This window comes from Phlebotomus argentipes, unplaced genomic scaffold (assembly GCF_947086385.1).
Source record: "Phlebotomus argentipes unplaced genomic scaffold, Phlebotomus argentipes genome assembly scaffold_4, whole genome shotgun sequence".
In the NCBI taxonomy this organism is placed as follows: domain Eukaryota; kingdom Metazoa; phylum Arthropoda; class Insecta; order Diptera; family Psychodidae; genus Phlebotomus; species Phlebotomus argentipes.
In genome coordinates this window covers 2,628,167-2,652,143 of record NW_026776174.1, presented here as the reverse complement: position 1 = coordinate 2,652,143, position 23,977 = coordinate 2,628,167, and the positions used below count along the sequence as shown (strand labels likewise).

At 38.5% G+C, this 23,977-nt stretch overlaps 1 protein-coding gene across 2 annotated transcripts in view; it reads right to left on the bottom strand.

Annotated features, from left to right (window-relative positions):
• LOC132258013 (octopamine receptor Oamb) overlaps positions 1 to 23,977 on the bottom strand; it is a 56,773-nt gene that overhangs the window by 3,426 nt on the left and 29,370 nt on the right. For both annotated transcript variants that reach the window (XM_059755107.1, XM_059755106.1), the window contains exons 3-5: positions 23,636 to 23,963; positions 16,379 to 16,615; positions 12,563 to 12,806 (exon numbers count right to left, since the gene is read on the bottom strand). In XM_059755107.1, the coding sequence (XP_059611090.1) occupies positions 12,563 to 12,806; positions 16,379 to 16,615; positions 23,636 to 23,887 (733 nt within the window). In that variant the 5' untranslated portion in view covers positions 23,888 to 23,963. The remainder of the gene's footprint in view (positions 1 to 12,562; positions 12,807 to 16,378; positions 16,616 to 23,635; positions 23,964 to 23,977) is intronic.

The window sequence follows — 23,977 nt, the reverse complement described above, 5'->3', positions numbered from 1 at the left end:
GCACGTTCAAGAAGCCACTCCCCGTGACAGAGCCTTTTTTCCATCCTTTGCACCACAGTATTTACTCTCTCTCTAGACACATTGATTTAATTCACACCCTCTCCCTTGCAATCCCTTATTGAATTTACACCCCAGAAGAGAAAACAAACACATAATTACACTGCAGACTGGAGGATGATGGACAGAAATTGGAATGTAATGACACAAATAACAATTTGGGCTGGGGAGACAAAGTTCAGCCACACAAGTCATACAGCGCCCCAGGGAAGTGTCTCCCAGTGATTCAAGTTATTCACTCACCAACCGAGATTGCGTCATAAACCTGGAGCAAGTCCGGATTGGGGACTTCCTACATGCACTCTGGGGAAAAGTTGAGCGGCAAGAACTTAAATTGCAAAATCAAACCTGTTGAGATTGTTGGGAGAACAAAGAGTGGCCATTACGTTTTATGGTAATGGAAGATTGGAGAGCAGCCTCTGAATACTAATTAGGTCGTAAGCTAAATGGTTTTATCTATTATGCTCTTAGACATATTTTTTAAACACACAGATAATATAGATTACATCATGAGAATTTATACCGAGGTTTTAATGTGATTATGTATCCGAATTCCTAAAGCGTATAACTTATGCGAAGGGTAAAATAGAATTTTGAAGGCTCCCGGTATTCGAATACATGACATTTAATCTATTGCATTTCGTGATTCCTTTGATTTATTCGATTCTCAAGGAGTAGTCATGGTTGGATTCGTTAAATGAAACCCTAAAAGCTTTCTCAATTGATTTAAAATAAGACCATCAGCGAATGATGCAATAGCAAATCCGTCTCTTTACTGGACTTTATTGAATTTTACCATCGTAAATGCAACGCATATGTGCTTATGTACCAAGTAAAACGCTTACAATTGTATTTGAAAGTCATGACGAGACTGCTGGTCTGTCTTCCGAAGAGGTCCAAGGCGTGTGCTTCAAATTCAATTTCCGTGATATGAGAAAACCAGAAATGGAGTCAATTTTCACGGTGAAATCCAGTTCTTCATACCCTCCACTTTGCATGCGAAGCGTCTGGGCGGTGAGTATAAAACCCGAGGGAGTCTCTCTGGGAAATCACAGTTGAGTCTTGTGCTTTCAAGTGAGTCAAGTCAGAACTACTACCCGAAAACAACAATAACCATGAAGGCTATTGTGAGTGGGGGAAAAAGTTGGCGATGTGTCTTGAGTTGCTGAAACTGTTTCATCTCCTTTCAGCTGTTCTTCGTCCTCTGCCTGTTCGCCGTGTGCCTGGCCGCCCCTGAGCCCGCTGTGTACCACACTTCTCGCGTCATCGGCACCCCTCTGTCCTACGTGGGCACCCCCCTCGCCTACAGGACCCTCTACCCAGGACACGTCGGATACCGCACCTATGGCGGCTTCTACCCCTACAACTACTACTACTAAACCGCCGCTGACCGATTCTTCCGACTCATCACTCAGACCTCTAATGAACATCTCGTAGCGTTTTGGTAGAATAAACTTTCAAGTCATTGAAGCAACGTCTTTTGCTTATGTGGAGCAGCACGAAGGATATTTTCTCAGTATTATCCTGAACATCTCAGAGAGTGAGTGGCTGCAAAATCAATATAAGTTGTATCGCTTTTCCTGCTGCTCTCCCATTGTTTTGCTTCCCCTTTTCGATTCACCCTCTATTGATTGCTTTTAAGATGGTAATAAGATGCTCAAAAGAGGCTCTTTGTTCCTCACACAATCAGAATTTGGGAATAGTTTCTCAAAATGACTTTTTGAGGCTGGCACGAATTGGGACAAATGATAAGGAAAAATTCAAACTCAGAAATTTAGGATGCGACAATTGGAATAAATTATGATAACACAATGTCCTCATATGCATATAAAATTTTATTTCATTTTAAAGCTCTAATAATTTAAACCAATTTCAAATTTTAAATTAGAGTTTGAACATCACACTCTGAATTCCAGTGAGGAATAATTTCAGATACAATTTTCTCCGAACTGAATCTCAATTCTTCTTCCCCAATTATTTTGCTATTTTCACACAAATTACCCTTCAACAGAGATTTCTTTTATAAGATTGATTCGTAGAAGAGTAGTTTGATTTCCATAACATAACAGAAAAAAGTCCATTTTATTGTTGACAAAAATGGGAACATCTGCGTTTGGAATGTATTCATTGAATTCACTGTGTTTCCCATCGCACGTAGAAAGGGGAGAAAAAACGTTGAAATTCTTTCGCATTATGTCCCAGAATCCTTCTCATTTCGTATTCATTTCGCATTCTGACATCTCTCCATCTCCCCGGCTATTTATCCCTTGAAGCCACATTTTCAATTGATTGGCACAATCGAGTGGTGTTCGTTGGCGTTCAATTTAGACACTGCGAGCAGGAATGAATGAATTGAGGTCACTGACAACGCGCGGGTTCTTTGCCAGCTATTTATGATTGACATCGATTGTGTCCTGGGACTGAGCTCCATCCGCTCGGAGGCCTCTTTCATCCCATTACCACACCTCATTTACTTACATGCGGAAGCATTCAATGTGAATTCAATATTTCTCTCGTTTGTCCCATTACTTCATCTCCGGCGAAAGTCCGGGGAGAGGAATTTCCCTGTTCTGGGTTTTTCTTTCGAAAAAAAAGGGGATTGCTTCCCCTCTTCGTCCCTTGTGCGCCGAAGAAACGGCCAGAAAAAAATAGAAGCAATCAAATAACTTTCACTAACAGCCATTGTTGTAAATTCGCTCTATTTCCCTGAAAGCATCCTCCTAAATCAGTTGTGAAACACTGAGATATGAAACTTTAAGATGAAAAAATATCTTCCCCAGCTCAATGCTGAATCACGACTTATCGGACTTCTGCAAATGCTACAAAAAAAAACTTTCTTCGACTGTGTCGCATTGTAGTCCATTTATCAAATCATTTGACATTTATATTCTGTGTTTGCTTGGTCGATTTATATTTCTGGACTTTGTATAAATTTTGTATGGTGGGCATTCTCGTCTTTCAAACCTCAATGCATAAAGATTCTCCATAGTTGGAAGTTTGACTAAAAAGCAACCCCCGGAAAGCCGCAAAGGTTATGGAATATATTTTCTGAAATTATCGATTTATCATTCAATGGGAGTTGAAGCAAGATTATTTAAAGTTTTTGTTCTCATAAAGAACATAGTTTAAGTTAAGTAACCAGTTTAATAGACTTCTAATTTATTGCTGTTTGTAGGTACTTTTGATAGTCACTTTATACCTACAAATCGCTCAAAACTCAATTGGAATAGACGAATTGTCTTAATGTATTGTTCACACATCAACAGAGTTGCATGCAAAAAGGCGTGTAGTGCCACAAATTTACCTGCAATTTGTCTAAGGGGGACAAAATTAATTCACTGAACAGCGTTCATAATTAGATGGTGGCGTTTAATGGGGATAGAGAGTGCCGGAGTGACTCATGAAAATGCGCTCCCAGAAGTGCCACTAACTGGATTCATGTGAGGTGGAAAATGCTCCATAACAATCAAATATAATGACGCTGGTGGTGCCACAAATGAACCCCATAGATGGTGTTATGTGGCCTCTCGAAAGCGTATGATTTCATATATTGTGCTTGCGGGTCGAGCAGCTATTAGGGATGGAGTGAGAAGTGTTACGGATTTCTGGCAAACTGTGTGAGATGGCACGAATGGTGCCCATAAACTTTCCCTAACTTGATAACCAGATGAGCATTCGTAGTGGACCAAAATAAACCCTTTTCACCTTTCCTATCTCACCTCGAATGTGCGATAGTCAGATGAAGTTTTGCGCCATCGAGGAAGCTCTTTATGTTAATGATGGGACAGTTTCAAAAGTAGAATCTGCAATTGAGTCCGGTCATTCCATTGTGAAAGTTTTTGCAGGGAACTGATAGAATATTTTCATTCTGAAACTCTTACTTTGCTCTTTTTCCCAGGATTGAGATTTGAATGTATTGCAAATGTAACTGTTCAGTAGGTATTTAAAAGTATAATTCTGTGAATTATCCTGGTAAAACACGACGTTTATGCAGACCGCTTGACTATATAGCACACAGAGAATTTCATTAAATTTCAGAACAGTTTTTGGAGAAGAAAAAGATGCATTTTCCCAGCTGGAGTGAAACTAACTAATTCACAATGTGAAAATGTAGTATAAAGAGCACTTTGACGTCTCTTCTAATATCACTACCTCTTCGTGTTGGCAAGACTTTCAAAAGTCAACCATTGCCACTTTGCTTCTTCTGTTCCTCCATTTTTCCTTCCAACTCCAGTCTTCTAAAGAACTTCCCGCCATCCTTGCAACAACAGCTAATGGGACTTTCTGCACTTGATCTATTGGAAAGTTCGATAAAGTTAAATTGAGTGGCAAAATTGTTTTCCATCGGGGCCAATTCCGTCCTCACAACAACAACAAATTGATTTTAATTTCCTTCCATTCTGACAGGGTATTTAATTAACGAAGTTGCGAAAATGAAAAATGTTCCAGTGTATATTTGATTTTTTTTAAACATTTTTATTGTGGAAATTCAAGACAATTTTTTTTTACTTAATATTATTGTCTTTATTAATTGAAATTAACTTTGCTCTTCATTGTGATTTTATCCCAGAAGGTTTACAAACTTTTTGCCACAGATTCAATGCCTTACAGACTAAGAGAAATTGTTACAAACCATTGAGAGATTTTCTAATTAGAGCCCTAAATGTGCTTTGGCGTTTAGTTTGAAGCCTATAGATTCAATGAATTGACAAAATTTTCATATAGATTTCATAATGTACAAGAAAGTCTATTTATATTCTAGTAAGGTAAAACACTTTTACACGGATTGTAGAAATGGCTTAAAGTAGCGTGAAGAATACTTTTCTTTTTTTTTGGTAAAATTTGGTATGATAGTGAGCACACAATTTTGCTTTTTCTTTATCGTAAATATTTCTTCAGGCATATTGAGATTGTTTCAGTTTCACATTTAATTGAATGTCATGGAATTATGGAATACAATTATTTTCCCATTTATTTTCAAAAATACTGAGCAACATTTTCTCTGCTGGAATCCAAAGCATTTTTCCATTACGCTGGCAAGATGCAGAAAAAGTCGCTTCTAAATTGCAAAATTCTCGAGAAACGCCGCTAAGTTACATATCACTGAAAGACAGTTAGTGAGATTCTTTGCGAGAAAAGCTCTTTTCTCGCCATGGGGAAATGTTGGAATGATTTCAAAGTACAACTTCACTTTGGCTTAAACTCCTGAATCCGCAATGATGAATAAATTGAGAAAGTGTATTAACCCCTGTGCTTTCTTCTAATTACTTTCTCTGGGAAAATTTTCTTCTGCTGTAAATAAATTAATGAAGGAATAATTGGAAATACTGTCGTCCATTTTCCCGAGAAGGAAAAAAGGTCAGACAAATTGACTTATTTTCTGAGATTACAAAATTCTCAATGTTTGACTACTCGTTGTATAAAATGGGAAATTCAGTCGGGAAGAGAGACGGAATCGCAAAGAAAGGAAAATATAAGCATTTAATGAGGGGAAATTAAAGCTTTCCGGTTCGGAGTATGTATTTGCGCTGCGGCCCATAAGAGGCAAAATTAGGGATGATTTCTCACCCAGAAATGCTAAAATATTTATTTAAAAATTTAATCTTCAATCCCCGTCGGCTATAAAGAGATACAACCTTAAAGACTAGGAGCAGAGTGGCAATTTGAATCTCATGAGAGCAATGAGAATTGCTGGAAAGGCCATCATCTTGGCTCATTAACATCGTGTGACTCATTTTACTGTGGCAATTTATTTCATTTCCTGCCGAATAAATTCTTTTTCGAACTTTTTGCTATTTTTCCTCTCTCTTTTTTATCTACTCGGGCATTTTATCTCACTCGCAACAGCGATGAAAGCTCCCCATTCGCGAAGTATTTCGCTCGGTGTATCGAGAATATCCAGCATCACAAATGTACTAATGATGTCGTCGTAAAAAAGATCTCGTTCGGTAAAAGTTGGACCATAATTTTCTGCAAACTATCCGCTGTTTTATTGGTGATGCCGGAACGAAATAACAACGCCACGAATTTATGGAGCGGATTTCGAGAATGGTTACGCGAATTAGTTTTTGTATGTATCATGAAAACTACGAAGTAACCTTTTATGTATGTAGTTTGGTGAGACTTTTCAGAAAAAATCAATGCAACATTTTCCCCGAATATTTCTGTCCGACGCAAATGTCCTAAAATATGCATGAATTTATATCAATAACCATTATGTTTTCTCTTCAAATAAAGGCGAAAATATACTCAGAAGAAAAATATCATGTGACATTGCATATTATTGTTGACACAAAGAGTAAATAAATCAACAAATTAGGTACATATCTCAAAGGGGAAATATGAAATACCCCTGAAGTCAAAGATATGAAACTTATTACCAGTTATATTAAATTTATATGCTCTATGTCAGCGCAAGAAAGATACATAAAGCAAGAGTTGAAAACTTCATTTTCTCAGTTTTGTGATATGCACGTCTTCACTATGAATAACTTTGTTTTTTTCTCACATTTTCCTCAAAACCGAGAAAATATGGTAATCAAACTTAGTGATATATGCAAAATATGACTTTGAATGCGTTTATGAATATGAAAACTTTTGTCTAGTAGATTTCCCAGGAAATGAACATTTTGAACTTGAAATATAATTAGAATGACGTCGGAATATTAATTCAGAAATGCGCATTTTTAATTACGAATATGGAAGAAATCACTGCCAGAAGAAAATTGAGTTCACAAAAATATTTTTCTAAAGGTTACTGAGCCTTAAAATAAAGTTAATTTTGATTTATTGAGTACCAAAATTATTTCCATGATAAATAAAATATTAGATTGTCAAGTTGTCAATTTGTGAATTGCATTTCTGTATGAAACTAAGCCAATTGTGATTGGATCATCATCTAATAAACCTATCACTCCAAAAATGTATGAGATTAATTCATCAACAATCCATTAGTTTAATTAATTTCACCCAATTTAGCCAACTCTCATGCGCCGTCTAACATGTCTATTGTAATTCGTGTGACGGTCAGAATTTTTCCTTCCAAGTGCTTCTAATTTCAACTTGAGAGCTCCTTAAAATTATCCATAAATACACAGTGCAGACTTTAAAGGCGACTTTTACTGCTCTGCCATTTCCTCTTCCGCCCCACCGTTTGGCAAGCATCACAAATACCACTTGCTATGTTGTCTTCAGAAATCCACACCATTAGGGAGAGTTACGAGGTACATGGGGATGGATTTGGGTTGAATCCTCTGCCATTTGATACACCATTACAGGACTTGAGGCCTAGACGTCTGTTATTTCGTGCGTGGAGCACCGCAACTGCTCCGTGGAGGCCATCACGAGGGGTTGGCACAGCTCAAGGGCCGTCGTGGTGGTCTTTGTGGTCGCCCGCACCATCCCGGCGCTCATGGAGAGCAGCGAGTTCATCGATGTGGGCGACAGTGAGCGTCACCTCGCGTTCTCGGCGTTGATGTTGGGCAGGCCGGCCGCGTGGCGCGTGAGCCCGGTGCTGGTGTACATGGTGAGTGACTGGGATTGCGTGAGGAGGGCGAGAATGGGACTCGGACGGGTGAGGGCAATATCGGAGCCGCACAGGCACTTCCAGATGATGCGCTTGAAGGCGAAGCGGAAGTCTTTGGAGAACAGGGCATATATCACGGGGTTGATGGCGGAGTTGCAGTAGCCGAGCCAGAACATCACGGAGAACAAGAGTGGGTGGATGCAGTCAGGACAGAAGGCGCGCGTGAGGTAGATGGTGAAGAAGGGGAGCCAGCAGAAGATGAATCCGCCCACAATGATGGCCAGCGTCTTGGCGGCCTTCGTTTCCATGCGGAAGCGCTTCACTTGCGCCTTGCTGGTGCGCTTCGAGTTCTTGGGCTGCGTGTGATTGCTGCCCTCCTCGGGAATGTCCAGATACCGTCTGGCCGCTGGGATGCCGCGATTCGGGGCCTCGTCGAAGCGAAAGCATGTGTCCTCGCCAGAGCCGGCGAGATTGTCCACGGACGGGTAGGAGACGGATATTTTGACTTTGGCATGACTCTTGCGGGGCTTCTCTGCGTGGCGCTCCGACGCCGAGGTGCCGGCTCGCCGGCGGGGTCGCACTGGGAAGCGCTCCTGTCCAGTGGGCGTCGTGACGCCGTGCCCACTGCCCAGACAGTGGGGGGACGATGGGGGCGCCGTGGCTCGACCACGGTGAATCCTCAGCGTTAGTGGAGTGTCCTCCTTAGGTCCCGCCTTGGTGCCTGCAACACACACAGGATATTTCGGGTCATTCTATCAGTTGGTCGGGCCTCCTTGAGGTTGTGTTTGAGGTAAATGAGGGGAGAGATGTTTAAATCAACTGCAAAGATTCGCTAAAATTCATCCACATAACTTTGCTCAGTATTTACATGTACAATTTTCGCTCGTGTGCCCAGAATTCACTGGTGGAAGGGGGGTGTCACAGAACTCAAGATATGTATATTCACTTCTGTACAAGATACAATCCTTTATCTTCTTCACAAGTACTTTTGTGTTGTTTTAGGATCTCGTTCATCGACAAAAAGTAAATTTTCCTAAAAACGCACAAAAAGGGATTCGACTAATTTCACAAAAATACGTTTAAACTTCAAATAAACAATCACAAGAAATGCTCGCTCGTCTCTCTTTACTTCTCTTAGTCGCCACGCTAGAACGTTTAATAAATACAGTTGTATTTACAAATGCTCCACTCTTCGTACTCCATTTGGCTAAAAAGTTTAAGTTATCTATGAAAATAAATATACAATTTTGCAAACTTCTGTGAGGAAAATACACTTTATAATAACATGCATCAACTAATATAAATTAAATGTACATTGCTCCAGATGAAATATTTTTTTTATTCTCATTTAAATTACCCCCAAGAAATTGTTGCTGCCAGACAACTTTTTCTCACCCTCGCAGATGAGAATCACACCATGGAAATGTCTATTTTCCAATTTAGGCGTAATTTTTTTTCGCTACAGAAAATTTGCATTTTTTTTCCTTCCCTCGTAATCTTTCTTACTATTTTCCCTCAGTTTTTCTTGAAGTGCTCATATTTCCGACACTTTTTCATTTCGCTCTTTTGCCTGTATTTTTCCTCTTATTCCTTCCATGGAGTGAATATTTCAAAAGGGTTTTCAATTTTAACATTGAGGTAGAAGACATAAATCAGTTGAACAATCAAAATGTTAGGCTTTTTTCTAAAGTTTATTTTACCAACGGAAAATTCGATTATCTGCACTGATTTACTGAAATTTGATAGAAAAGCTGGAAATTTCAAGTTTTTAGAGTCTATATTTTGCTTCACAATTGCTACAATTTCACACATAATTCACAAATATGTTTCAGACACACGGAAAAGTGCCTTGAAATTATGCTTCCTCCAATATGAATACTACATTGCTTTTTTCCCCAAATGAAGAACCCCTCGAAGACAGCAAAGGAGCAGATGTGACTGCCAACATTTTGTGTAAGAGTGTGTGTTTGTATTGAAGAAAAAGTGACAACCAAATCTTCATCTCAGATTACACGCAAATTTCTCTCCATCGCCCCCGAAGCCCATCCCCAGCGGACTGCTACTTGAGAAGGGAGGAAGGATATTCTTCAACATTTTTTTTCGGTGACACTCAACCGGAGGATTTTCCTGGCAACCGTAGACCCGAGAGGGCGGGGATGCCTATAAATATTGTGGTGAATTGCTGTACACCCTTCGCCAGACTCAATGTCGCAATCCACTTGCTCGGAGGGATTCAGTGTGGCGTCACGATAAGATACTTATCGCAATTTCTGCATGCTTGTTTAACTAGATTGAGCGATGCGATGATGACGGGGTTCTGTCGCGGGGGTGACATCATTGTGGATTTGGGTGGTACAAATTCCCTGAATCGGATTTATTTATAGGTCAAATGGGGCCGATGGCATCACTCAATCTCACACCACAAGGATCTATTTCTCCTGTGCGAGAAAAATTGAACATCCATCGAGTGGGTCGATTCGTCTCTCTCTTTCCTTGATATTCAAAAGTCATTCAGCGGAAGACCTAAAAGTGAATAAATTCACTAAGAGTCTCAATGAAGTGTATTTTGTAACGAAATTTGACTCAGTGTTGTTGAGAATTAACGTCATATAGCAGTTATACAACAAATCTGGGATGAGCATCCTCGCCTCTTGCTTTTCTTACGCAGACATTTTCGTTAAAACTTTCTCCGCGCGGAAAATTATACATTCCACTGGAAACATTTCTATAGGGCAATGTTTGAAGAAAGTTGGTAGGTATTATGTACCTTGTTGTAAAAAGTGAGATTTTAAACAGCCCCATCACTTTCGCAGAGAATGAAGAGGCGTCAAATGCGAGGTGTTTTTGTGAAATGTACAAATTTAATGTTTGACCTTTTTCTGTACTCTACAAACAGTTCTCTTGAGGTATTTAAATTCATTATATGGTTAGATCTCATAGCAAATGGCACAACTTGAGTGAAAGAGAGCTTTAAATTATAGTGTGTGAACCATCCATATAAATAATAATTCGAGTATGCTGTACCTTAATATCCTATTTACTTTTATCCATTTAGTTCACCAAACAGCATTTACTCTTTTGTGATAAGTGCATTTCAATTTAAGTCAATTTCCCTTCATTAAAAGTGACGCAATGGCAATTTACTACAGCAATCAACCGGAATAAAAGTCACTCATCAGCAGATTCTTCCTCCGCGTCCTGTTCCACCCACGTCCAGGTGAGTCTACATGATGGGAATTAGGTGAATCGCTTTGTCACCGCTATTTTAACCGACTGGTCGTTTGTTTTGCCCTCTTTCGCTGTGTTTTATCTCTGCCTCGTTCCCATAGCGCATTTTGCACGTGCGAGAGTTAATTTTAAATCCAAACAATCATATCACTCAATGTTTGCACGGCGAAAAGGATGAGAGGTCACTGTGTTGAATAGTTAATGAAAAACCAAAAGACTCGCTCCTTCAGTAAACACCTGTAATTGCCATTTATTTGCTGCCTAATAAATTTCACAATGTGCAATTTCATATTTGAAGCTTTATATTAAATATTTAACCAGAATTCTGGCAATGTGTGTCAAATTCAACATGTTTGCGTTGCACTCAAAAGTGATTCACTTCCAAATTTCAACTCATATTTGACTTGCTGGTATAATAGTCATTTCATATATTTTCACAATATGACTCTGTCGAGCTCTTGTGTTGCTAACTTTTGCACGCTAATATCAAATTCACTATTCTAGTGAGAGGAACTTTTCTTAGACTATGTGTATTTTTTAACGAATGAAAAATACCTTGGCTACTTTAGTCTTCAAAACTTATTTTCTGCCACAAAATAACCACACATGTTCAGATTCAACTCATGTATATTGTGAAAGTTAAGACATGATTCTCATAGAAATATAAGGCATCAAATTGAAATCTCAAGTCTCAGCTAATCCAAATGTTCTTCCATATCTGCTCTACTCAAAGTGAAAAGCTTTGATGATCCAACGTTCTTTTCAAAAGCATTTCCATACCGCTCAATTTTTACAAGAGACTTTTGACGTGAGGTAAAAGTAAACAGTTTATTCATCTCCTCTATGGCACATTTCATCCCTCAATGCACCCAAGAGTATTTTGATGAGCCATGAATGCACTCACTGTTTTACCAGAAAATAGCGAGAGAGCTTCCTTTTCCGCCACTAAAATAAGCTTTTCATCGTATCTACTCGTCATCCTCTTCTGTAATATTCCACTAGCATATTCAGGGTTTTTTTTCTGTCCTCTATATGCATTGGTTTTCACTGAGTATTTAAATTGCGCAAAGAAACTTCTTGCTTGGGTCAAAATGGCATTGAAATATTTAAGAACAAGATGTATGCAAATTGTGCACCTAAAAGATGATTATAACACTTCCGTCTTCACTAAATCCAATTAAATGTTGTTCAACAAACTATGATGCGAAGAGTAAAGAAAACTAAACGCTTCATTTAAAAGTTCTCTAATTATATTTCAGGGAGTATTCTCATATATGTATGTAGGTTTGTAATGTCGAAATATGTACAATTGATAAGAAATTCTACTAATGCATTCTTCATCGTTTCCAGACTCAGAGACTACATTATTCTATTGAATTAATGCTTATGGAGTTACTAAGAATGCTCTACACATGGTTGTGTATTGATGTCAACCGGGATGTTTGAAATTCTTTTACATAACTTTCTCCTAAAAGTCAACAACTACCAACCTACAAATTCCTCTGTATTCAAATTTCTCGACTGCATCCAAAGGGGCACAAGATGGACTTTTCTATATAGTATGCCATTGACAGAGAAGGAATTTTTATAGGTGAAGTGTATGATGACAAAAATGGATGTTTTGCCAGTGATAGTGGGAGGATTTTGGTGTGATAGTATTACATTGTGCTCTTGACAGAAGTTTCAGAATGTGAGAGAGTCTGTGCGTGTTGGCCGGATTTGCAAAGGAGGGTAAAGACAAGAGAGACTTACCCTTGGTTGTCTTGAAGCCCTGATTGATGGCGCGGGTGGTTCGCACGGCGGCACGGTAGATGCGCCAGTAGAAGAAGAGCATCACGAGCATGGGAATGTAGAAGGAGCCCAGAGCTGAGTACACCACATAGCCGGCGTCATTTGTCAGCTCACACGTCCACGGACACGGGGGCGGAGGCTCCGGGGGTGGCGTCACGGAGATCAGGGTGTAGTTTCCCACCCGATAGGTGAGATCTGCAGGAAGCTGTCACGAGAAAAGGATACCATGTACTCAATTAGGTGAGCCATTCCCTCGCACACAGAGTGAGAGAGCACAAAGCATGAGAAGTACCACATGTGACGTCACCAGTGGAGGAGACTAAGCAATTTGTAGTCGAGTTACTGATTTGCCCAGATTTCCCAAGAACTTTCCATGGTTCACCAATGCCAAGTGGTACGGAAGTTTAACATTTTGCATGTAACGTAATATGCAAATGTGAAATCTCGTGTTGGAATAAAATGTATTTCAGGAGACTTTTATGCAATCCGATAAAGTTGGAAGAACCTACTTGTAAATCTATTGCAAAGCTGGTTAAGTCAAATATGAGGTATGTTCATATATCAACATATGTGTATGTGCAAGTTCAGAGTTTCTGTGTCGTCCTATAACCTTGCACAACAGATTCTCTCGTTTCGTCGACGCAGACCTTCAAATTGAATTCACGGTAAGAATATTTGAATGTTGTTCTCCTTTTGAACTGTAATCCGTATCAAAATATGTCTATATTCTCTGTGAGAAGATTAAATTTAACGTTTTTTCTTTCGGTACACGCCCGGAGAATTTCCGCGTAAAACCCATCGTAAATGTCCGAGATGCGGGGATAAGAGGAAAAGCCCATGGTATAGAGACAATAAAACCGCACCAGGAGTGAGGCAGGAGAGAAGGTGGAAAATGGTGGCAGAAGTAAATGGATGAAGAGATGTACATAAAAGAGACGACCACCAATATTCTCCAGCCACAGCACAATATTTTGTATTCGTCATGTGTTGCCATGGCGGACCTATTCTCGACACGCGCCCTCTCAGAGAGCTTTTCAGATCATCCACGGACACTTGGAGGGGAAGTTGTGTTGATCGGAAATGAGGTTTAGTGTACTGTAAATTACATATCATGAATACATGAATTCATTTACCCAGAAGATGAAAAGCACCTCTGAATTTAGCTCTAGTCGCGTGCAGAATAGCAAATACCATCGCAATCGTCAACTTTCAGTGCGAAAAAGTGATGGGAATTTAATATTTTACGTATGAGGAACAAGTGCCCGCGCGTGATCCTCTTATCGCGCCACGTAAAGTGCATTTTCCATGTCATTCAATCTCATCATTTAATATATTCACTACGCAAAGATGTTATTCAGAGAATCTGACGTATATTATTGACTAAAAGCAGATAACAACTTTGACAGAAATTCTTCCTAAAAGAACTAAATTGCATGAAATGCTTTTCCTCGCACGAGACAATTTTCTATCTAAACGGAAAAAAGAGTCAACATAGAATGCATGTACGTAGAAGGATTGCAAATAAAATCACGAATTCAATAAAATTGGCGTGAATAGTAAATGTAACGTCAGTGTTGTGAAAAGCTCGTAAGGAATTTTCTGAGTCTGGTTGGGAGAGACAGAAGGTGAAAAAGGGGACAAAAGTAGCGGAACACATTGTTGAAATAAATTGTGCGGAAGAAGATTGCTTTCTTATTGTGTTTGAACACCAAATTCATTTCAATTCAATCGTGGCGCATTTCAAACTATTCACAAAAATGTTAGCTTCTCTATCCACCCTCAGCAACACCTAATATACGATATTCATTCACCCCGTCATCCCTCAGCTTCTCACCTAAATAGGCAACGTGTGAATGTGAGAAAGGTTTGGCATTTGATGGTTTGATATTGATAGCGGATCATATTTACCACATACTGTGTGTGTATGTGAAAAAGTTGAGCGATTTTTTTCAAGCCGACCACAGCTTAAAGGCTTATTGGATGAATTTCGCCCAGGATAGAGTGTATTACGCATTGATATTTATGGGATTGGATAAAGTGAATTATCAGTGTGAGTGTGAGTACATTTGCGGATAAAGAGAGGAAAGTCAATAATTCCTGTGCAGAGCTTGAACATGAACAGTCTTAAAATAGAGCGGAAATCTGAATATCGAAACTGTAAGGACATGAACTATTAAAGTTAATTACAACTTCGCTGGAGAATAATTCCCATATCTCATTTATGTCATTGGCGTATTTCTAGCGATTGAAATGCGTGAGCGAATGTATGTAGCTTTGCTTTGTGATATGAAAGATAGAATCTGAAATGATTAATTAACTTTGCAGGACACTAATGGCATGAGACGGGAAATTGTACAGAAAACGAGTGTGATGATGTGTTAATTAAAATGCAGAGAATCTGGGAAGTTCTTTGATGTGAATCACTAAAGTATATCGAATTGATGAGCGGCTAAAGTAGTAGAAACAGTTTTCTGAGAAGCTCATAATAATCCGCTTTTAATCAAGTGATGTATAATTTTGAAATACATCTTAATTTAGAAGGATTTTCTAGGAAATCTAGAGGGAGTCTTCGATTTTTTATTTCAAACTTATCCTCGAGCATTATGGAGTGGTGTTTCAAAAAGTTTTATTTATGATATTGTGGGAATCTAAAAATAAAGTTTATCTTGTTTATAGTGTTGGTTTTCTCTCACCCTCATTCTATGTGGCATTGTGCTGTAGAATTACAACAAGAATGCTATATTTGTACAGTACATAAAACATCTACATTCCGAGAAATAAAACAGTGTTGTCATTTCATTAAAACAGGTTAGAAAGGTGAAGCCATAATCAATTTTTTGGAAATTCGCAGACTTTGTGAAAAAGAGAACATCTGCAGAGATTTTTGATCTATAGTTTTGTAGTATTTCCAAGTGGTGTGGAATATGCAAAAATGGAAGTTACGAAAGAAAACTTTACACCATTGGAATTCCATGCTCTACTGCACTATGTTATGTTTACAGTCACAACACTGCCTCTTCTATTCTCCGTGGAAGTTCGCGCAAAGTGTACCATTTTGGCGTTCTCGCGAGTGGAAACAAAAACAATTCCCAGAGAGTTCTGACACGATTCTCCGTTTCATTAAAAAGCATCCCTGAACTTACGTAACAAATTCCACTCACTTTTCCAGCCCCGCCCCGCTCATGGGAGGATGGCCGAGAGTGTGCTGAGAAATGGGGAAAATTTTATAAAATTAATGAATCGTATCTGGGTGTGCAACCGTTTATCCATTTGAAGGGGATTTCGAACTTTTAATTAAAACTGATCACATACCCTCCGCAACACTTTAAAAGTTATACTTTCTCACATTCTCCATCCCTGGGCAGCAATTTCGCTACTTATGTCGTGGCTTTCATGTTGACTCCGCCAAACACTCACAGCCTTCGCCACCCATGCTGGAGGTCTAGCAGCATCGCCAATGGGGAGTGTTTGCTCATGGATGCCGCTCAAGCCAAACCACTTTTCATGGTGAATCAAGATCAGCTCCCCGTTTGGGGGCTGGCTTTTGCCTTTGTTGCATGAAATTTGATCTTTTGCGGTGGAACGGCGATGGGTGATATTTTTGTGGGGTAAACCGGAAATTATGCGCGTCACCCGTAAGTGCTTTTTCATCAACTTTTATTTCTTCTCCCTCGGCTTAGTCTTCGTCCACCCACGATGTGTCAAATGCTGAGGGATACTCGCCACGTGCTCTGGGGTTGTACTCCAAGAGACACACAATATATTATTATTTATTACCTTCTGATCCTTCCAGCCGACTAGCGGTGGGAAGCAGATGACGAATGACAACACCCAGATGCCGGCGATGAGGGACTTGGCTTTCGTCGTGGACATGATGCTGGGATAAGTGACGGGACGCGTCACGGCCACATATCGATCCAGGGAGATGGCACACAGGTTGAGGATGGACGCGGTGCACATCCATACATCCACGGCCAGCCAAATGCGACACCACAAATCACCGAAAATCCACACCTGAAAAAAACATCAGTGGAAATTTAAAAGCCTGATGCATCCTTGCACTTGATTGATGGTGCATCACTTCTCAAATTGCTTGAGTCAGTTAAAATTTTAAATAAACAAATACCGATAAATTTCAATTTAAGTGAATGTGTAATTTAATTCTTTATGGATGAAGTGATTCAAATGTGAATAAATTTAGACAATTTCTATACTCGTTACCATTCTATTGTCAGACAATTTCTCATCTTTTCATGATTGTATAGAACAGAAATATCTCTAAATTCACTATCGATTTTCTTTGCTCTTGGATTGTAAATATGTGTATACATATTTCAAGAACTCTATTTTTACTTCATGTACGGAAATCTAATCGCATTCTCGCATCGACAAAATATAAAGGAAATATTCAACTTATCGCAGAAAAATTGTAATATCTGCTCCTCTTTATGCATATAATATTCTGCTTTTCCAAAACATAAATTTATTCACTCCTTTTCAGAATCATCCCTCTTGAATTTCTCAGAAAAGTTCACTTGACTACCAAGCAGAAGAGCATTTTGACTGATTTTTCAGCTGCCTGAAGGAAAAACTATAAAATGCTAATCCGTAAATAAACCATCTTCCCAATAACAAAACGCGAAGGAAGTCGTTGATCTTGCGGAAATGCGACCACCGTCGCGATGCTTCGCCAATTTGGCAGACGCTCAGGGTGAGGGTGGAAGATGGCGAGCGATTATGGTTTATTGACCTATATCGCATATAAATATCCTCGTTTTCCTCCCCAATCACACCATTAACCATCGTCATAACACTAAAGTGCCACGGAAAAGGGTCTCACGCGTCTCATAAGAGAATCGCGATCTAATTTGAAGATCCCTCGTACGAAATATTTACATTCACTGCTTTAACTTCTCAATTCAGTATATCCAGAAGTCTTTTTGCATCGCTTCATCTTCACTGCTGCATATCAATTCCGGTGAAAAATTGAAAAGAAGTTTGTACTTTATTGGATTTCGCGTGTCTTCAGATATTCTGCATGGACTGTAAGGAGAGAAAAAAAAGTTTACCAGGTGCGCGTGAGAGCCACTCAGTTGATTGTCAATCTGGTGTATCAAATATTTACTACTTCCCAATTTTTATGGCGGCCCCCAAAGCCATTCCCCGGAAAAATCATCCATCGATTGAGCTTGAAGCTCTTCACATCTTTCCCTCTTCTCTGTAAATCTTTGGTCTGATAAATAAATGTTTACGGCTGTAAGTTGATACATACAATGAAGAGAAATAGTGCTTTTTCTGCTCCTTTTTGCCCATTCACCCAAGCACAGCTCCATCAAAAGGGCGAACAGTTATTTGTATTTCACGTTATTTGTCTAAATTTTTATTTATTCCACGAAAATCCGTTGGGACACGACATAAAATTTTACTGTTTCCCAAATATGTAGCCATAAATGGTGTTTTTATGGAATTGAAGGAATTGAGAGATTTTTCTCTCCAAATTTGAATGAATTTCATGTGATATTCAGGTAAATCCCCTATAACACTGAGTGCCTATTCTGGGAAGGGCTGAGAGTGAATCATTGCTGATATAACCGTGTCAGTCGTTTTACGACTTTTCCATCAATTGATACAAAATTCCAAAGCAATACCGCATTGTTAAAGTCATCGGATAATTCGCCACAAAAGATCCTTGGGGAATTTATCTGTGTTGGATACTGCAACAAGACAATTTTCACCCGATAAAATTCAATCTGCCCGAGATTCGCCTTGTTATGGCCCAAATACTCCACCCCTTGGCAGCTGAGACCAATCCAGGCGAAATAGACAACTCAAGTAGATGGTATTAAGTTGACGGTAAATATACAGAACGTTTTCTTCCAGATAAAATCCCCCATCACGGCTCTCTTCGATGGCCCATTTAATGCCTCCGCACTTTATCCGTTCGATCGGTTAATTACATTGAAAAGGTGGATCCCGTGAAATGTTATTATCTGGTTTTCTGGCACTTTTCTCATCCCCGCCCCCACCACTCACCTTTCGCCGTCTCTCACTTGTTCTTTCCATTTCACACCTTTCGAAAGTTTCACCTACTTTTTCTGGAGAATTCGTTCCAGACCATAATTCTATGCTTTCTGGAGATTCTCAAAAAAGTTAGGAAGCATAAAGTGTAGACTACGAGGTAATCAGATAAATCTTTATGCTACCTCAATTGTTCAATGTGAAATTGGTGAAAATTTAGATTTTAAAGACACCTTGGCTGATGGTATTATAAATTCTGGAGTGTTGAATAAAATTGATCTCGCTGAAATCCCGCAAACGTGTAATGATTATCTGTAATTACATCATGACTTGAATGAAAGTTTATCTAATGAGTTTCTTAGTAATTAAAGTTACAAGGTATCTATTTTGTTAATTTATCCGGAAGAAATTCAATTCGTAACACCTTCATTTCTGCAGTGAAACTCTACAATTTCAAGACTACTGACTAATGTGTGAGCTCCAACGTAAAGGTACGTAAAACTTAAGCAATTCTATCTTTGGTAAAAGTTTTTTCCATGAACTTTTGTGAAGAATTTATATGTATTAACATTTAATAGAACGTCCAAGAAAAAGTTGCGCACATTCACACAACAAACCCATTAATTTCTGATGCTCCAACCCTTTTTGTACTTCTTAGAGATTTTCTGTGAGTGAAAATACACTCGAGCGAGTGAAAATCAGGCAAAAATCCAGTGTGGTAAAGGATTGGTCAAACATTTCATGTGTTCAAAGGGCAAAAGTGGCCACAAAGCAACGTAGTATAAATTCATTAGGGTTTTGAGGTAGATATTTGCATATAATTGTTACGTGATTACTTAAATCCCAATAGAACAGGCATAATAAGGGAGTTGAACAATTTTATGACTTGTCTTGGATTAGGAGAGCTTTAAGTGAATTTTGCTTAGTGATTTGCTTTAGCCAGAACATTTCTAAGACACACAGAGAAGTTCCACGGGAAGTATCAATGCACACACTATGATGTCTGTAGGGAGGGCTAAAGCGTGTCACTCTCAAGTTGGAATGGGATGAGTTTATGGGAAAATGCTGACGATGTCACACTCCATAGAATAAATCCGTCACAATTGTGTGTATGTGTGTGGCTCACAGTGAGTTTCTGAGCTGGGAAAGTTTTGGGCAACTGCAAAACACACCACTTCACCCACCATTGATGCCAAACCCAAAATTTAGTTTGTGCTAATCATGAAGCTTTTGTGTGAGATTAGATGATGCAGGGATTCACATGAGTACACTGAAATAGCAAATCTGTTGCCCGGAATTATTCGACAAATTGCCCATGGGTCTGTCTCTCGAAGAGCGCAGAGAAATTAATTAAATGTCAGTTGATTTATTTCAGTGCGGTCTGTTGAAATCATACAAGTACACAATAAAGGGTAATGCTGTCTTTGCATTAAACGTTTTTATCCCTTTCTGTGTATTTGCCTTGGTATTTGCTCTGTCTGTCAAACAGACCGGAAGTTGGTGATGTTTTCAGAATTTCACACAATTCGAGGATAATTACAATTGTATTATACTGGCGAGTGACGAAGAGAATAAAAAGGAATAAAAGCCAGAATGTCCTTTTAGAATCTGTACGTCTTAAGCAAAGCTGAACGAAAAAAAGCTTCTTTCTGGAGAAACTTCAGTTTAAATTTTACATGAATGATTTCATATTCGTTTCAACTTCTTTTTCAGCAAGAAATGTTAAAAATTGATAAGACAATATCAAAATAGACGACATTACTAGAAGATGATGTGCAAATTGAATCTTATATAAATACGCATATTACATATAAACATACATATGTATGCTAACAGGAGATGAGAATATGTCTGACATCTGAGTTGGAAAATGTTCAAGAGTTGTCGATGGAAAATTCAATTAAATTTAATATAGCCAAATTTATATTTCATCAACCAAGCCCTCGTTTTCCACGCAAAGGAACTTGTTGTAATTCCTCTCGTTTTCCCTGTCGCTTTTTTTTCATACCACTTTTTGCTGTTACACCCAGATTTTTTCTTCACAATGTTGCCTTAAAATACATGAAAGTATTTTTATTGTACATATTTAGCTAAAACCGCCCAAAAAGCCAGACCCTCATTCAATTAATTCACCGAGCGCGAAAATATGGCCTCAAAAAATTCGATAAATTTTAATTTGATTACGCGCATTGCAAATATGTACCTATTAATTTTTTGTTGAGGAATCACTCAAATTCACCAAATTGGAACATTCTGATTTCCAATAAAACAGTGATTTTAAAATAATGTTCACTCAATACTTCGTGTGCTTTTTTTCGACAAACATTTTTGGGTTCATTTGCTCAGCGCAATCATTTAAACAAGCGATTTTTTTTTCTCGAAAACGTAGTTCATGACAGATCAGCAAAGTGAATACGTAGAAAATCGATAATTGTCCCTCTTTGTGGACCATTCATCGCCAACTTTCCAACTTGTAGAAGGCGAACAAGACACTTGTTAACCGTCCCTAAATATTTAATTTGGCTTTCTACTATTTTATCTCTCGCACATTCTTCATCGACACGAGCAGCATGGGTAATATTTGCGATGACCAAGAAATTTAGTGCCTTCGAGACCGACCTTCTGGCTGTCGAGGGAAAAGGAAGAGTGTTGCCGAGCGGAGTCATTTATTCGCCCTATTTATCTTTTCGCCACAAAATGCGGTGATTATGTTTTATGGAGTTGTAGCTCAGGGAGCCCTCCGCCATTTACGGAGCCACCAAGGAAAGAAGGAGTGCTCGAGAAGAGACCCGAAAACAAGGCGGAAACTAATGGAAAATCGCTGTTAATAGCACATGGTCTGTTGCAAAAATAGGTGGGAAAATCATTAAGGATTGAAGATTGAATGTTGTGAACTTGAAAACACCAGGTGGGAGAGTCAAGGTGAGAACGAATATTTTTCGTCTGAAATTTTCTTATGACTGCGATATAATTGCTGAAAATCAGTGACTGAGACCAGCCTTGAAAGTTCTATAAAGATTACATTAGAAATGAGGGTGTGTATCTCTGTAAATAATCTTTCTTTTTGCGCTTTCAAAGAGAAAACTCCGCACTCACTCACTGTAAAGGCTTGTAATATTTAATCTTAATTAATCTTCATGTCGCCTACATTACTGTCTGGAAGAACGTTGAATAAGTTCACACTAGCAAGGTTTATCTTTTGACAAATGGGGATATTTCGATGATATCGCACTAATGAAATATGACAAGTAAGCTATAAATATGTAATAATCGTCAGATTCAATCAACATGTAATAAGTTAGAATCCTTAATATGCAATTTCTTCGCAAAGTTTTCTCATTTGTAGTTATTATATGAATTTCAGTGACATACGAGAAGTGCGATTCGCAGTCTGATATCTGAATTTATCGTGTACATTACATGATAAGAGTAACTTTTAATGAGCATTATATTATTAATAACTGCCTTGATAATTGCATAATAAGCAAAGTTGTTAATTAGCGAATAATCAATGAAAACTTTGGCTATTCAATATGTGATATTAAGTTTCTGATGAAAATGCAAGTATAGAATAATATCATCAAGTCAAAATTCAATAATTATTCGTAACTCTGATCAATATTTAGGAAAGGTAATTAAATTAAAAATTAGAATGATTCATGCCAACGAAATAATTGAAATTTGATTGACGGGAGAAGTCAGTGATTTTAATCATGTTAGTTTTAGCTTACGTAATTGTTAATTTAATACCTGTCATCACATATCGACTGTTAGGTGAAAAATTACTCATTCAGCCTTCTAATTCAACTCATTTTGGTTGATAATAATTTATTTGCAGACGGTTGCAAATAAACGGTTGCGCTTTTGCATAATCTGGGAAAATCGTTTCATTTTAAAACATTAAAATTGGATTAAGCATTTAATATAGTATTATTCCTGAAACATTGACTTCAATTTCATCAAATCAATGTCTCAAACGACATATTAATAAACTTTCTGATGAGCTTTTGCTCTGATCTTGACACACTTTAATTTAAGACATCATCTGCCTTGTCAACAACAATGCATCAAAATACATATGAAATTGAAGCCAAAATCTAATTAAAAACTGCTCTGCATTTCCAGAGTGCTCTAAATTTAAAGTGTTCCTTAGAATTTAATGCTTATTTAGTGTATAAATATATAGCATCGCTTAAAAAAATTAAGGTTTGAAATAAGACCTTTCTATATTAAAGATATATATATATTTTTTACAGAACAAGAGTGTCTCAAGAATAATGATTAAAACGTGCGACACCGAAATACTCAGTCCAATGATATTACGAAAAGAGTTAGGATTGATAAGGGAAAATAATGATGATTAATGCAGTGAGTAAATTATATAAAGTGACATTTATATTCATATTCTTCTCATAACTTTTATTTTTCGTGCTAAATATTGGGCGTTCCGTATCTGCGCCTGAGAGTCCTTCTCACAATGCGTGCACAATCAATCCAATTCTAATTGACATGAATAAAGTTTATTAGGGGAAGCCCGACAGAGCTGAGTAGTTTAATATTCCGTATAGAGTATCCTTGTCCTTTCATCACCAAAAATAGATTGCCCTTCATGAATGAGACCCGATGGTAGATAAATTGTCATTGGCTCACTATAAAATTCTGTGGTAACAGCCTCAAATCGACTCTTCCTTTCACTGCAATTTAATATCGAATAAATGACGATGGCGTTTAGTGTTCGCCATAAATTTATAAAACTCCCAACAATGACGTAAATTGAATATTGATTCCCTGCATGTGGAGTATATCTATTATTTCATGTACACCACGCCAATGGGAATCCCACAAGAGTATAATACCCCACAATGACCATATTGAGGGAGTTACTCTCCCGATGGCATGGGAATGATTTACTTTTTATAGCGACACGAATGTGCGGTGCTCAGGCACAATTGAGCAGAAGAATGTTGGTTTTTCCTCAGTGAGGTGAAATTGTCGGGTGAGATGTAATAGGCTTACCTTGAAAACTTCCCATGTGGCGGAGAACGGAAGAACGGCGAGTCCGACAAGCAGGTCCGCCACGGCGAGGCTCACAATGAAGAAATTCGTGACACTCCTGAGCTTATGGGAGCAGAAGACGGCGGCAATCACGAGGCAATTGCCCACAATCACGAGCACATTGATAACGGCAAGCACCGCCAGTGACACTAGATTTCCCGGTTCCGTCCACTCAACGGCTTCAATTAATTTTGAGCACTCTGTCTGGTTCATGGTGATACCAACACTGACCACTTTCCCACCTGTAGGTCACCTCTATCACTCCCTCCGACGTCTTCCACGTGGGAGTCTGTAATGGAAGAG